The following is a 14,962-nucleotide window of genomic DNA, read 5'->3' as shown; positions in this document are numbered from 1 at the left end:
AGTGCGGCTCTATGAACCAAGTTTTTAGGGAAAATACTGTCAAATAGTGAGCACGTGAGTGTGAAACCTTTACGGCATGATTCGGGCCCGCTCAAGGGCCCGGGAACATTTTGTATTTTTAGATGCTCTGTGGTGCAATCTTTAGGCCATTTAGCGGCCAAATGGCAAACGAAACAGAACAATGAGCTGTGTGAATATTTGTGTTCCCGTGCTCTACAGTTCCTCAGTGCAAAACACGATTTTCATGATAAAGGTAGTCAAACGACACGGGTATTAAACATTGATACTGTGTCCCCCATCCCCACCCTTCGAAAATGGGGTGGGGTGGGGTGGGGTGGGGTACACGTCCCTTCCACTCTTTCAAGGGGGACGTGCAAATCTGTCAACGATGGAGCATGCGTGTGAGAAGTCTTTACGGCTCGGGGTGCGGGCCCGATTAAGGGCCCGGGAAAAATTTGCATTTTAGACGCTCTGTGATGCAATCTAGGGCCAATTTAGAGAGGGGATATTGTGTCATCCTTTGCCCACAGGATTAATGCCCATATAGGGACACAGGGTTTCGTCTTACACAGTGAAAAACTTGGGCTTCATGATAAAGGTGGTCAAAAAGGTGGGGGGGGGGGACATTTGATATTGTGTCCCCCACCCTCCAAAAGGTGGGGGGGGACACACATGTCTCCCTGTGTCCCCCCCCCCTGATTGACGAAGCCCATGGTATGGCTAGTCCTAAGTTAGGACGAGTAACTCGTCCTAACTCGAGATGAGACTAGTCTTAACTCTTTGTGAAATCCACCCGAGGAAAGTCAAGTATGTATAGACTGTCCAGTGATGGGCACATTCGTGTTGCATGGGCCCAGGAAAGTCATATAAAAAGCTGTCCAGTGATGATGGGCCCATTTCTTGTTGCATGGGTCCGAGAAAGTCAAGTGTGGCTGTCCAGTGATGATGGGGACGTTTCTTGTTGCATGGGTCCGAGAAAGTCATATAAAAAGCTCTCCAGTGATGATGGGCACATTCGTGTTGCATGGGCCCGAGAAAGTCAAGTGTGGCTGTCCAGTGATGATGGGGACGTTTCTTGTTGCATGGGCCCAAGAAAGTCATATAAAAAGCTGTCCAGTGATGATGGGCACATTCGTGTTGCATGGGTCCGAGAAAGTCATATAAAAAGCTGTCCAGTGATGATGGGGACATTTCTTGTTGCATGGGCCCAAGAAAGTCAAGGTAGGCTGTTCAGTAATGGGAACATTTCTCGTTGCATGGACCCATGCAGAAGTTCATAGGTTTTCCACGTGATGTCTTGTTTCATTGGCCCAGCAGGACGTTATATAGCTGCCCAGTGGTAGAACCATGTCTTGTTTAATGGGTCTATAGGAAAGACGTGTCGGTTAGTGATAGAGCTATGTAGCTTTATTTCATGTGGCAATGGTCAGGTTGTTCAGATTGGGACATGTCTTGTTTCATTGACACATGCAGTTTATGTAGGCTGTGTAGTGACTGAGCCATGTCTTGTTTAATGTGCTCAGGAAAGACGTATGATAGAGCTATGTCTTGTTTCATGGGCTCAAAGATCAAGTTGGTAGGTTTTCCAGTGATGGAGCTATGTCTTGTTTAATGTGCACAAGAAAGACGCCCGTGTAGGTTGTCTAATGCTTGTTTACTGGGCCGGCCATATAGAAGTATTGGTTGTCCAGTGATAATACTATCGAAGCCCAGCGCAAGTATCTACCAACAAGGTACTCAAGGCTATCTATACATTTTCAGAAAGATACGTATTTGTTTGTTTAAATGATATGAATTATGATACCCAAATATACAGCACCTATAATGTGTAAGTATACAACGGCGCATTTAGAAGCCATGCGCAGCCAGGAACACCGTAGTTTTGGTTCCAAGACCATTGGTGTTGCGCGGTCACAACGTTCCGATCTATGCACGGCAAAAACTGTACACCATTTTTGTAATGAACGAACGTCCCGCCGGGCGCTCTGTCCGCTCTGAACGTAACGCCCCCCTTCTTTGTTAAACGTTTTCCTGCAGGTGCCTTTGTCATCTTCCATCCATAGACGTCTTTGTATATTTTTTGCCGTCTACATCATACTATTAAAAAACGATGTCCAAAGAGCGTACATTATATAAAGGGCTTTTCAAAACTGTTAACACTTAGCTCCCATGTAGACTCAGACTGCGGAGTAAGGACGGTCTCCCCGGAATTGGCGAAATAAAATTCCTAAAATACATATAACTTGTAATATTGTAAATATTAAGACAATGAAGGAGAAAATTCCCTCCAGTCCCTTATATTCCTGCAAGTGCCTTGTTGTCATCTTCTCTCCCGAGAGAGAGGTCACCGTCAGTTTCCGTCACTCTAGCTTCAAAACGAGGTTGAAAGAGCGTTATAAAAGTGGGCTCTTCAAAACTTTTAATGTCTTATTGAATATTAGGGTGGATCAGATGCATAAAAGGGACTTTCTTCAGGGTAAGCAACTAATCGATAATACAATGAGAAGATTCGAATTGTAATGAATTCTTTTGGGACAATGTTTCTCGAGAAATACTAAGAATATCGATAAGACTAGCTCTTCGTCCTTTCAGTTATCATACCATCCTCTCTACCCACCCACTAACCACGACCACCCTCGCTCCCCTGAAATCAGTTCTTCGTTTCACGGTCGTGCAGTGGTCACCAGCAGTGTTACTCTTTTCTTTTTTAGAGCCACACATAATGCAGTTGTAGCCTGAACATCTGACGTCACACTTCAAGGCTCGTGGATAGGGGGCGCAGTCTATTGGCCTTTTCGAAACCACAACTTCAGCTTTGGATTCGGCTTGAGGCTCCGTTCTCTCGCGAAATTGTAACACTAACCGCGGGCCATGCTAGCCTGAGCCGAATCCAAAGCTCCGAATCCAGTCGTTTCGAAAAGGGCCTAGGGAACCCGGTTTGAAGCCCGCCCTCTATAGTTATAATATGTTCTTCCGGAGCGCGGTTGTGTGTGCTTGTTTTTTTTTAAACCAACAAACATGTCGGGGACTACAGACTCAGTGGACGTCAAGTTTACATTTTTTCCATTTGAAGAAAAAACTTGTAAAACTTTGAATTCGAAAGATGTTCAGGAATTGTTAATGAAATGGTAGGTACGTGATGCCCGAGGGCACAATTGGTACATGCATGGAGTTACTCAATTGTCATGATTGTAGAAAATAGAAATTACTTGTAACTTGGAAACGGGCACTATCCAATCCATCAATAGATTTTCCTTATAATTATGCACATGACGTCATTTCAGTGCGGCGCCCTCGCCTTGAGGTTAAAAGGAGGTTGTTCATTGGCCAATCTATGTGCGTTTCGATTGTTTCGTCACCATTTGACCTCAAAGATGGCGGCTGGATGACGTCAATGGCAATGCTTAAGGTCTATGTATGATGATTGATGCCTGATGGATCCATACATAAGGTTTATCGCGAATAGCAAAATATCAAGAGAGGGCGCTGTTGAACCCACACAAAGGTATAGGCGTTGCGTGCGCAAGTCGTAGAAACTGCATAGAAACCGCCCCATATTCCTTCCCACAATGCATTGCGTTTCTGAATCGCGATAAACCTTATTCCGAGTGCTGGCCTACTACTAGCCCACCTTGTTGAGCTTTTAACATCGGTCTCATCACTGTTAATGGCGACAGTGATGAGACCGATGTTAAAAGCGGAGCCATTAAAGCCATATTATACACTTTCGGTACAGAAAAAAAAAAGGTTCACAGATTTACAAATAGTTTACAGGGTTTACAGAAGGTAATGGTGTAGAAAGACTTCTCTTGAAATATTACTCCATGAAATGCTTTACTTTTTGAGAAAACATTAAAACAATATCAATTCTCGATAGCGAGAATTACGGATTTATTTTAAACACATGTCATGACCTTCGAAACGTGTGGAAACAAGAGTGGGTTATCCCGTTATTTTCTCCCGATGACCGATTGAGCCTAAATTTTCACAGGTTTGTTATTTTATATACAAGTTGTGATACACGAAGTGTGGGACTTGGACAATACTGTTTACCGAAAGTGGAATGGCTTTAACAGCTCAACAAGGTGGGCTAGCCTACTACTACACATTATCTAGCCCCTAGCTGTATGTAATCTTAAAAAACTACGAGTAGGAAGTTGCGGCGAGGCGATAGCGGATTGAACCTCATAGTCATATATGTAGTTCTAGGATAGTAGTATTTATAAAACTACCTTCTGTATCCTACATCCTGTCCTCACTTTTGCATGCGTACCTAATTTACTCATTCCTTTTTATCATAATCATAATGTAAAATTGGGTGAAAAAGTGGTGGCAGGATACGGAAGGTTTTCAAAAAGACCTGATATGATAATTCTTATGTTATTATTTTTGCATTCCCCATTAATTGCCATTACATTTCTAATTCAGTAAGTTGTTCTGTAAATGTTATTCGGTTACATTACAGTGTAACTTACACCAAGTGATAATGCAATGTACTCATGGTACTGGGCCCAATTTCATGGCTCTGCTTACCGCCGAATTCTGCCGAAAGGTGATCCCTTTGCAGCACTTTCCACTTTTCTACTGTTTTGTAAAATTGTGTGTGATCCCTGGCTAAATGACAATAGGTTGAATGGCCTTTGACTATTAAGCACCCCTGAACGAACAAAGTGAGACTGACTATATATAATATTATAGGGCTAGATAAGAGCCCCATGTACAACAACTCATCACCATTTTTATTGACCTGTTGCATTTGTTCAACTTTGCATTTCCCTTGAGTGTGTTATAATTCTATGCCTTGTTGTGTTCACTATGCAGGTCAATGAAAGGCAGGATTACTGTACAGTATTTCAGCTATGATTCCCTTTTTCAGTCTTACCAGAAAGATGATTTTGCTCTGGTGAGTATTGCAAGCTCAGAAAGTTTACCTGCAATCTTATTAGCTGATAATTGACTTAAGTTTACCTGAAATCTTAGTAGCTTAATTGGCTAAAGTTTACCTGCAATCCTAGTAGCTAATAAATGACAAAAGTTTACCTTCAATCTTAGTAGTAGCTGATCATTGCTGAAAGTTTACCTGCAATCTTAGTAGCTGTTCATTGACAAAAGTTTACCTGCAATCTTATTAGCTGATCATTGGCGAAAGTTTACCTGCAATATAAGTAGCTGATTGTTGCAGAAAGTTTACCTGCAATCTTAGTAGCTGTTCATTGCCTAAAGTTTACCTGCAATCTTAGTAGTAGCTGATCATTGCTTAAAGTTTACCTGCAATCTTAGTAGTAGCTGATCATTGCTTAAAGTTTACCTGCAATCTTAGTAGCTGATCATTGCCTGTAAGTTTACCTGCAATCTTAGTAGCTGATCATTGCCTGTAAGTTTACCTGCAATCTTAGTAGCTGATCATTGACTAAAGTTTACCTGCAATCTTAGTAGCTGATCATTGCCTTAAGTTTACCTGCAATCTTAGTAGTAGCTGATCATTGCTTAAAGTTTACCTGCAATCTTAGTAGCTGATCATTGCCTGTAAGTTTACCTGCAATCTTAGTTGCTGATCATTGACAAAAGTTTACTTTGCAATCTTAGTAGCTGATCATTGACAAAAGTTTACTTTGCAATCTTAGTAGCTGATCATTGCCGAAAGTTTACCTGCAATATTAGTAGCTGTTCATTGACAAAAGTTTACTTTGCAATCTTAGTAGCTGATCATTGCCTAAAGTTTACCTGCAATCTTAGTAGCTGATCATTGACTAAAGTTTACCTGCAATCTTAGTAGCTGATCATTGACTAAAGTTTACCTGCAATCTTAGTAGCTGATCATTGACTAGAGTTTACCTGCAATCTTAGTAGCTGATCATTGACAAAAGTTTACCTGCAATCTTAGTAGCTGATCATTGACAAAAGTTTACCTGAAATCTTAGTAGCTGATCATTGACTAAAGTTTACCTGCAATCTTAGTAGCTGATCATTGACTAAAGTTTACCTGCAATCTTAGTAGCTGATCATTGACTAAAGTTTACCTGCAATCTTAGTAGCTTATCATTGCCTGAAGTTTACCTGCAATCTAAGTAGCTGATCATTGACTAAAGTTTACCTGCAATCTTAGTAGCTGATCATTGACTAAAGTTTACCTGCAATCTTATTTGCTGATCATTGACTAAAGTTTACCTGCAATCTTAGTTGCTGATTGTTGCAGAAAGTTTACCTGCAATCTTAGTTGCTGATCATCGACTAAAGTTTACCTGCAATCTTAGTTGCTGATCATTGACAAAAGTTTACCTGCAATCTTAGTTGCTGATCATTGCCTAAAGTTTACCTGCAATCTTAGTTGCTGATCATTGACTAAAGTTTACCTGCAATCTTAGTTGCTGATCATTAACTACAGTTTACCTGCAATCTTAGTAGCTGATCATTGACTAAAGTTTACCTGCAATCTTAGTAGCTGATCATTGACTAAATGTTACCTGCCATCTTAGTAGCTGATCATTGCCTAAAGTTTACCTGCAATCTTAGTAGCTGATCATTGACTAAATGTTACCTGCAATCTTAGTAGCTGATCATTGACTAAAGTTTACCTGCAATCTTAGTAGCTGATCATTGACTAAATGTTGCCTGCCATCTTAGTAGCTGATCATTGCCTAAAGTGTATTGCAATCTTAGTAGCCGTATAGTGTTGTGGAAATTAAATGTATTTCGCATGTCAATGAAGAGAATAAAAAAAAATCTGTAATCCTAATTTTTTTTTTTTCCAAAATGCTCCCCTCTCGCTAATTTGTTTTTGTGGGAAGTGATTTTTCCTTTGTGATTAAACCTATTAATGTTTTGACTGAGCAAACCATAAGTTGTTGTCATAATAATAATAACAATGATCTATTCGCATTGCAGCTTTTCTTACAGTGTCCAACTGTGATTTCATCACTGAGTGTATTATCAGAAAGCAATACATGGTGTCCTGTAGGTAAGTATTACACAATATGCCTAGCTCCCAGGGATGTAATTTCTCTGTTTTTAACGGAAATCTGCTTTAAACCCTGGACGCATGCCAGGAGACGTGACTTGTATTTTGGTGTCGCCTTGGTTACCAAAACAAAGGTCTTCTCCGGTGCTAAAGAATGTTTTGGGTGCGTTTGGCAGTTGTAACCAATAACTGTTTCGGTTGAGTTGCCCATTGGTTAAGCACTGGCCAATGACCGAAACAGTTATTGGTTACGACTGCCAAAACGCACCTCTGGTTAGGCCAATATACATTACAGTAATGAAAGTATTGTCAATGTACATTGCTTGTTTTGGATAATGGTATAGATCTTTAAACAAGCTTCAGAATGATTGCAAGATAACAAAGCTTAAGTCACCTGGAAGTGGTTTTTTTTCAAAATAAAGCTTTTGTCAGTAAGATATTTGTTTTGAAGAGTAGAATTTGAATAAACAGTTAACTAAGGTTCTAAAAAATTAGTTTGTATTTTATTAAAAATTTAAGAGTTTGCCCCGACCCGAGAGGGCGCTGTTTGTGACGTCAATCGAGGCGCGCTATTTGAAGAGAAAAAGTAGTTTGGCCCGTACACTACGTCTGGTACCTGATCGGTATGATGTCATCGTACAGAACTACGATCCACGGAGCAGACTGCACGCACTACGGCTGCTGTGCGGATGGTCCACCGTGACTACCCTGCCCGGTGAATCGCATGCAGTGCCAACCAAAAATCGTGACACTAGGCGCACGCTAAAAACCTGCCCTCAAAGTTCAAACTTACCCGAATTTTTTCACGATTGGCATATATGCTCCTCTAGGTTTGTAGCGTCTTTCAGGTACCTTCATCGAGTTCCCACTAGCTGGAAAAATTGTTGTGATGGCGTCATTTTTTAGAATAACTATTTTCTTCATACCAAGTGTGTGGTGTGTTCCGGATTCAAAGCATGATGGCTCAAAGTGTTCGCTGCATGCAGCGCTGAAAAAGACGTCGGACCGGACCACTATTGCTCATGTGAGTCTGACCATGTAGGAAGGAAGAGAAGGAGTTCGAACGACCCGCAAAACCGCAGAGTAACAAAAGAATACCCTGACAATGCCCCTGTTTGACCAGTGGAAAAAGATAGGAGACCTCCAGCTGGACGGCCGATTAGTGAGCGCGATTAGATCTCTTTGTACTTTGCCTTGGTGTAAAGTTGAATCATTGGAGACAAGAATTGTGAATATACACGTTTTCATTTACTGTTTGTGGTGTTTACATGGAAGCACACGAGGGTGGTTGGTATTCAATTGTGTTTTTAGATTTGGTCGGCGAAAGTATACACAAATTTTATCAGGTCTCAAAAAAGTTGATTTATCTTTATTATATCCATACGACATACGACACTGTATGTGAGTGAAGAACCAAGGGCGCACACGCAAACTCACAGACACCAGGTCGCCCATTGTTTCTATAAGGTATGTGGGTGATTACGAGGTGTCGTTAAATGACCTCGGTACCAGGCTTTTGAAGTCCCTTTGTTCGAGCTCCTTCTCTTCCTTCCTCCATGGTCTGACTATGTTAACTGACCCCATCTTTTGTTTCGCTGCATCCAACAGCAATACACCTGGTCGGCATTGCCGGAAAAATGAAAGAAAAAAAAAGTTTTTTCGAAACGTACAAACCCACTTACATGTACTTTGCACGTGTGTTTACTCTACGCATTGCAGGCAAATTCGAGGGGGGTCGATGTACAATCAAGGCAAAGTCTGCCTCAATTGACGTCACAAAAGGGGTAGGCCGCGGAGTCACCCCCTTAACAATTTTATCTAATTTTTTAAAATAGGTCGTGACAAAATATTTCTGAACAAATTGTTTTATTGTTCATAAACATATACTCTTATGTTTGAAAAAAAAAAAATCTATTTCCAGGTGACTTTAGCTTTCATGTTAATTGTGTGTGAATTTGAGCACAGAGTTTGAGCAAATGTTTCTTTTTGTGTAACTAATTAAATGAAGTAGTGTTTTCCTTTTGATTGTTTGGTGATCAGGTTTTGAAGCTGCCAAGATAGAGGTTAAACCAGTACAGTGCAGTATTACATCAATGACATTCTTTGATAGACTCTTCAATGAAGGCATTGTTAGAGAGAATGGTAGCATTGTCAAATGTCTAGATGAGTTTTATGAAGACTTCCAGATTTCAGATGAATTAAGAAAGGTAGGTGAAAATTGTCAGACTGCTGACATTGATTATCAGCCTGCCATCAGGTCAAATATTTAAAGACACCTTTTTAATTTATAAACTGTTCACATACATAATAGATGTATGTTTAAAATAATAATAAAACTAGACATTAGGTGTTTGTGAACAAACACAAAGCTGTTCCGTGTTGTTTTGCTTTGATTATGTGCTTCAATGACCAAGGAGTTATACTCTGAAAAAAGTTTTGAAAAATGTTTAGTAGTTCTTGAGATATGGTCCCACTTCCGGTTGACCCGGAAGTAGGGGTCAACACGAGGTCACGGTTTTTCACAGTCAATATTAATGTCTTAGGAGTTTGTAACTGCAAAAAAAATGTGAAAATTGGTTGAGTAGTTCTTGAGATATGGTCCCACTTCCGGTTGACCCGGAAGTAGAGGTCAACATGGGGTCACGGGTTTTCACAGTCAATATTAATGTCTTAGGAGTTTGTAACTGCAAAAAAAATGTGAAAATTGGTTGAGTAGTTCTTGAGATATGGTCCCACTTCCGGTTGACCCGGAAGTAGAGGTCAACATGGGGTCACGGGTTTTCACAGTCAATATTAATGTCTTAGGAGTTTGTAACTGAAAACAATTAGAACATCGGTTGAGTAGTTCTGGAGATATGGTCCCACTTCCGGTTCACCCGGAAGTAGAGGCCAACATGGGGTCACGAGTTTTCACAGTCAATATTAATGTCTTAGGAGTTTGTAACTGAAAAATGTGAAAATCGGTTGAGTAGTTCTGGAGATATGGTCCCACTTCCGGTTGACCCGGAAGTAGAGGTCAAATGGAGGTCACAGTTTTTCCAAATTTTTTTTCTCCTATCCCCAAGGAGTCTTAAACTACAAACAAGTTAAAAATTGGCCCTGTACTTCTTGAGATATGGTGTTTCAAAGATTTCCCAATTAAATATCCAAATGAGGGTCACGTGGTTAATGAATTAAGAATTTAAAACAAAATTTCATTAGGAATTAAGCTTAGGTTACATAAAGACAACTGCTGGCTACAGAGTCATACACAGAGTCTCAAAGAACACTTGTAGTCACTGCAGATGTTTCTTCCATGTATGGCTTCACCGGGACACCATACTTTCTCGTTTGCCGTGAAAACAAGAAAAACTCAAAACAAAAGGGGCCAGTTGAAGTCATCGAAGATCGGTGTGTGGTGAGAACATTTCAATGTCCATCAAGTTTTAATACATGTTTGAATACTTCATATTAACAAATGAAAATAATAAGGGCATCGGTTGATATAAAATAATGATGCCATATTATGGTGTCATTATTTTTTTCCCAATTCAAAGAAAAAGGCATAATACCGTGAAAACTGGTATATATACGGGAGGAGGAGGATATATACGTTGACATTTTTTTCACTAATTTCTCAAAAACTACAACACCACAGCAAGTAATATTTTAAGGGAAGCTTTCAACTATCATTATCTTCAAACTGTTTAAGTTTAGTGTAAATCTGTGGACATGATGGTGTGTCGTCGTCGTCAAAAAAACCTATTTAATTATGCACGTTCATTTGAACGAAATCCCTAAACCTTCGTACTTTGTCGCATGCAAAGTATATGTGTCCGGAACTCGGTTAGATTGTTATGGGTCCTGAACGATGGTAGGAAAACAGAATGAGTAGACTTCCTCTCAAGAAGTCACAACTCATGATAGGTACATACTGTATGTCATTTACCATAGAGAATGTTTAACAATAAAATGGAAGTGACTGCATCCAGTTATGTTCAAATGCGTAGACTCTTCTCAAGAGGTCACAACTCATGATAGTTATGTTCTAAGCTTCAATTTGATGTATGATTTAATTCTCTTGACCTTATGGTTTAGGAGACTGGGCTTAAAGAAAACACGTGTACAAATGCTATGGGGTTTTAGGCAGAAACAAAGAATAATAATAATAATAATAATAATAATAATAAAAATAATAAAAATCTCGACAAAAACAATACCTGTTCCGACGGTAGGTCGGAACAGCTAATAACCAGTTTTTATATAGCGCTTTTCACACCTCAAGGGTGTTCCAAAGCGCTTCACATTATTACCCCTTATCACTGGGCCTTAATTCACTCCTTAAACCATCTCAGCTCCCTGGTATATATACGGGAGGAGGAGGATATATACGTTGACATTTTTTTCACTAATTTCTCAAAAACTACAACACCACAGCAAGTAATATTTTAAGGGTATGCAGCCTTTGCAACATTAATAGGCTAAATCAATCACAAGAACCATCTCTGCCCTCACAGGTACCTATTTACCCCTGGGTGGTGAGAAGCAAATATACACCTCTCTTAATATTTATGCATGACGTCATAATTCTTACCCAAATTGAGGCTACGGGCACAAGCCCCCCATCACTTGCAGTGGCTGTGCCCATTGCCTCGTTTTAGGTTAGCATTGTGATGTACCTCATGCATAAATATTAAGAGAGGCGTATAGTTAAGTGTCTTGCTCAGGGACACAAGTGTCACGACCAGGATTCGAACCCACACTCTGCTGCACCAGAGCTTGAGTTGGGCGCTCTTATCTGCTCAGCCACGACACCCTAAAATGTTCGGCCACGACACCCTAAAATGTTCCTCTTTTTGTTTTGTTTTTGTTTTGTACAGGTGTTACTGGTGGAAGATTCCGACTTGTATGATATTTTTAGTGAAGATGACAGGAGCGAGTTTGTTTTCATTTTGTTGAAGCACCTTTGTCTTGGGGGAGCTGTGTGTCAATATGAAGATGATATCAAGCCATATCTAGACACTGTCAAGTCATTGTATAAAGAGCTCATAAGGTAATTATCATTAGATGACATAAATTGAATTATAAAACAAGGAAGGTACTTGTAGCACTAAGATACTAACTAATTACACCAAAAACTGAAAGAGCTTTCGTAGCAACAACTACTTCAGCAGATGTAGTGAATGAGACAAGCTAAGTACATTACAAGAAGAAAGTAATAGTTGAATCCAATAACAATCTTGTCCTGGTATATTAGTGAGACAGGAAACCACGAACCTACTGGACACTATTGGTAAATACTCAAAATAATTGTTAGCATAAAATCTTACTTGGGTACAAGCAATGGATAGCTGTTGATAGTATAAAACATTGTGAGAAACGGCTCCCTCTGAAGAAACGTAGTTTTCGAGAAAGTAGTTTTCCACGAATTTGATTTCAAGACCTCAGATTTAGAATTTGAGGTCTCGTAATCAAGCATAAGAAAGCACAAAATTTTGTGTGACGAGGTTTTTTTTTTCTTTCATTATTATCTTGCAACTTCGACGACCAATTGAGTTCAAATTTTCACAGGATTGTTATTTGGGGCATATGTTGAGATACACCCAGTTAGAAGACTGGTCTTTGACAATTACCAGAGGTGTGGAGTGCCTTGAAGTCATTGATTAATACAGTTCAGGTTCTTGATGAAATCATATAAGACAAAACCCTCAAATCGGTACATTTATTTGCTTATACATGCCTTTTCATTTGCTCATACATGCTAATTTTATTATGCCATTGTTTCTTTAGTGTGCAGAAAGATAGCAAAACACAAGAGCTGAGTGTTACATCCCTGGTGTACAGACTGCAGGCCTGGGTGAGAATGACTTAGTTTTGGATGAGTAAAATTTGTTGGTTTTGAGAAAATGTACTGTTTAGTTTTAAACTGAATCCTAATTGCATAATATTATGTTCTGTATCAGTTTATTGGTTAATTGTTTATTTTGTTGATTTCAGGACAAAGATGGCTACCAATATTACCCATGTGATAAGGAACATGAGCAGAACTTTGCCTATCTCATTGTAGATCCAATCAAACGGCATGTTGCTGTTTTATATCATCAATTTGGAGGTGGCGTCTTCACTTGAACCTGTGCAGCATTTACACAATGTTATGTTTTGTATTCTTACCATGAAGTTGGAGTAATAAAGAAGGACTATGTGATTTTGAATACATGTATATAGCACTTTTTAGCCATACCCAACTTGACTTGAAGCTGCGGTACACAAGAGAAACAGCTCAATTTTGAACCCTACCCTAGATTTTTTTTTGTGGGGGGGGGGAGGCTGTATCAAACACCCCTCCTACCCTAGATGGGGGGCTGAATCACACCCCCCCACCCTAGATGGGGGCTGGATCACCAAGCTTTGGTGGCTCTTTGATGGGGGCTGAATCACACCCCCCCCCCCACCCTAGATGGGGGCTGGATCATCAACCTTGGTGGTTCCTTGATGGGGGCTGAATCACACACCCCTCCTACCCATGGTGGGGGCTGGATCACCAACCTTTGGTCGCTCTTTGAAGGGGGCTGAATCACACACCCCTCCTACCCTAGATGGGGGCTGGATCATCAACCTTGGTGGCTCTTTGAAGGGGGCTGAATCACACACCCCTCCTACCCTAGATGGGGGCTGGATCATCAACCTTGGTGGCTCTTTGAAGGAGGCTGAATCACACACCCCTCCTACCCTAGATGGGGGCTGGATCATCAACCTTGGTGGCTCTTTGAAGGGGGCTGAATCACACACCCCTCCTACCCTAGATGGGGGCTGGATCATCAACCTTGGTGGCTCTTTGAAGGGGGCTGAATCACACACCCCTCCTACCCTAGATGGGGGCTGGATCATCAACCTTGGTGGCTCTTTGAAGGGGGCTGAATCAAACACCTCTCTTACCCTAGATGGGGGCTGGATCATCAACCTTGGTGGCCCTTTGAAGGGGGCTGAATCACACACCCCTCCTACCCTAGATGGGGGCTGGATCATCAACCTTGGTGGCTCTTTGAAGGGGGCTGAATCACACACCCCTCCTACCCCAGATGGGGGCTGGATCATCAACCTTTGGTGGCTCCTTGATGGGGGTTGTATCAAACACCTCTCATACCCCAGATGGGGGCTGGATCACACACCCCTCTTACCTTGGGGGTCTGGAAAAGCAATTTATATAATAAATTCAGACTCTCCTGAATTTAAGATTTGTATGGATATTCTAGCTCCTACATTTGTTCGATACAAAAATATATATGTATTTACTTTTCTGGGAGTCTACCATTTGTTGGTTGTTTCTCTTTAGTTCAAGACATTCCATCTTGTGATAGCTTTCCTTTATTTGCCTGTTTTGCCTCTCGTTATCTTTCGACTGCGGCCGCCACAATATGATTTTCAATTCATTAAATTTGATGAGTGTTTGAAATGAGACAATAAAGTGACTGCTTTGTCTTTGATCATTGTTGATTTGTGTGAACAAATAAAGCAACTATGTCATATTGTAGTGAAAGAACGGTAAATCTTGTTTATGGTTCCCCCTCTGGAAACACACATTTAACAATAGACCTTTATCATTCTGCCTCCAACTTGGTCATATTCCTCGTATCGAATAACAATAATCATGCTTATAATCATTTTGCAATTAGGAACCAGACTCTTTCGTTCTTCCAGCCTCGTTGGTAACATTGGTATAAATGGGAGAAATTCAAGATGGCTTCACCTTGACTTAAATAACCCAAATATTGTGACATACAACAGGTTATGGAAATACACAATTCAAAACTAAGATTTATCAAAGTAAGCATGATAACATTTAATACATTCATGACCATGACTGTCTATCAACTGTGCCCACATGAGTATAAGGTACATTGTACATACATGTAGCATGTGTGCTAGGATCATAAAGCAGTGCCAAGGCCCAGGATCACGACGCTAAACTTAGGACCTGATAAGTCCAACAGTCTTGGTTTTTTTTAATATTAGTACCTCACCTTG

General features: G+C 40.4%; 1 protein-coding gene across 2 annotated transcripts; it reads left to right on the top strand.

The window, feature by feature from the left end:
• Positions 1–2,985: 2,985 nt before the first annotated feature.
• LOC117298784 (cilia- and flagella-associated protein 300-like) lies at positions 2,986–14,429 on the top strand. 2 transcript variants are annotated; one of them, XM_033782114.1, is made up of 7 exons: positions 2,986–3,128; positions 4,822–4,903; positions 6,886–6,958; positions 8,999–9,165; positions 11,818–11,990; positions 12,728–12,794; positions 12,935–14,429. In XM_033782114.1, exons 1-7 carry the CDS (start codon positions 3,019–3,021, stop codon positions 13,064–13,066), a joined length of 804 nt encoding a protein of 267 aa, XP_033638005.1. In that variant the 5' UTR covers positions 2,986–3,018; the 3' UTR covers positions 13,067–14,429. The 2 variants fall into 2 exon arrangements, with proteins under 2 accessions (XP_033638005.1, XP_033638006.1); XM_033782115.1 differs by having other exon boundaries at positions 3,046–3,132.
• Positions 14,430–14,962: the final 533 nt, after the last annotated feature.

Source organism: Asterias rubens, chromosome 13 (assembly GCF_902459465.1).
Source record: "Asterias rubens chromosome 13, eAstRub1.3, whole genome shotgun sequence".
In the NCBI taxonomy this organism is placed as follows: Eukaryota; Metazoa; Echinodermata; class Asteroidea; order Forcipulatida; family Asteriidae; genus Asterias; species Asterias rubens.
Note: the sequence above shows the minus strand (reverse complement) of the source record. Positions and strands in the feature narration are given on the sequence as shown.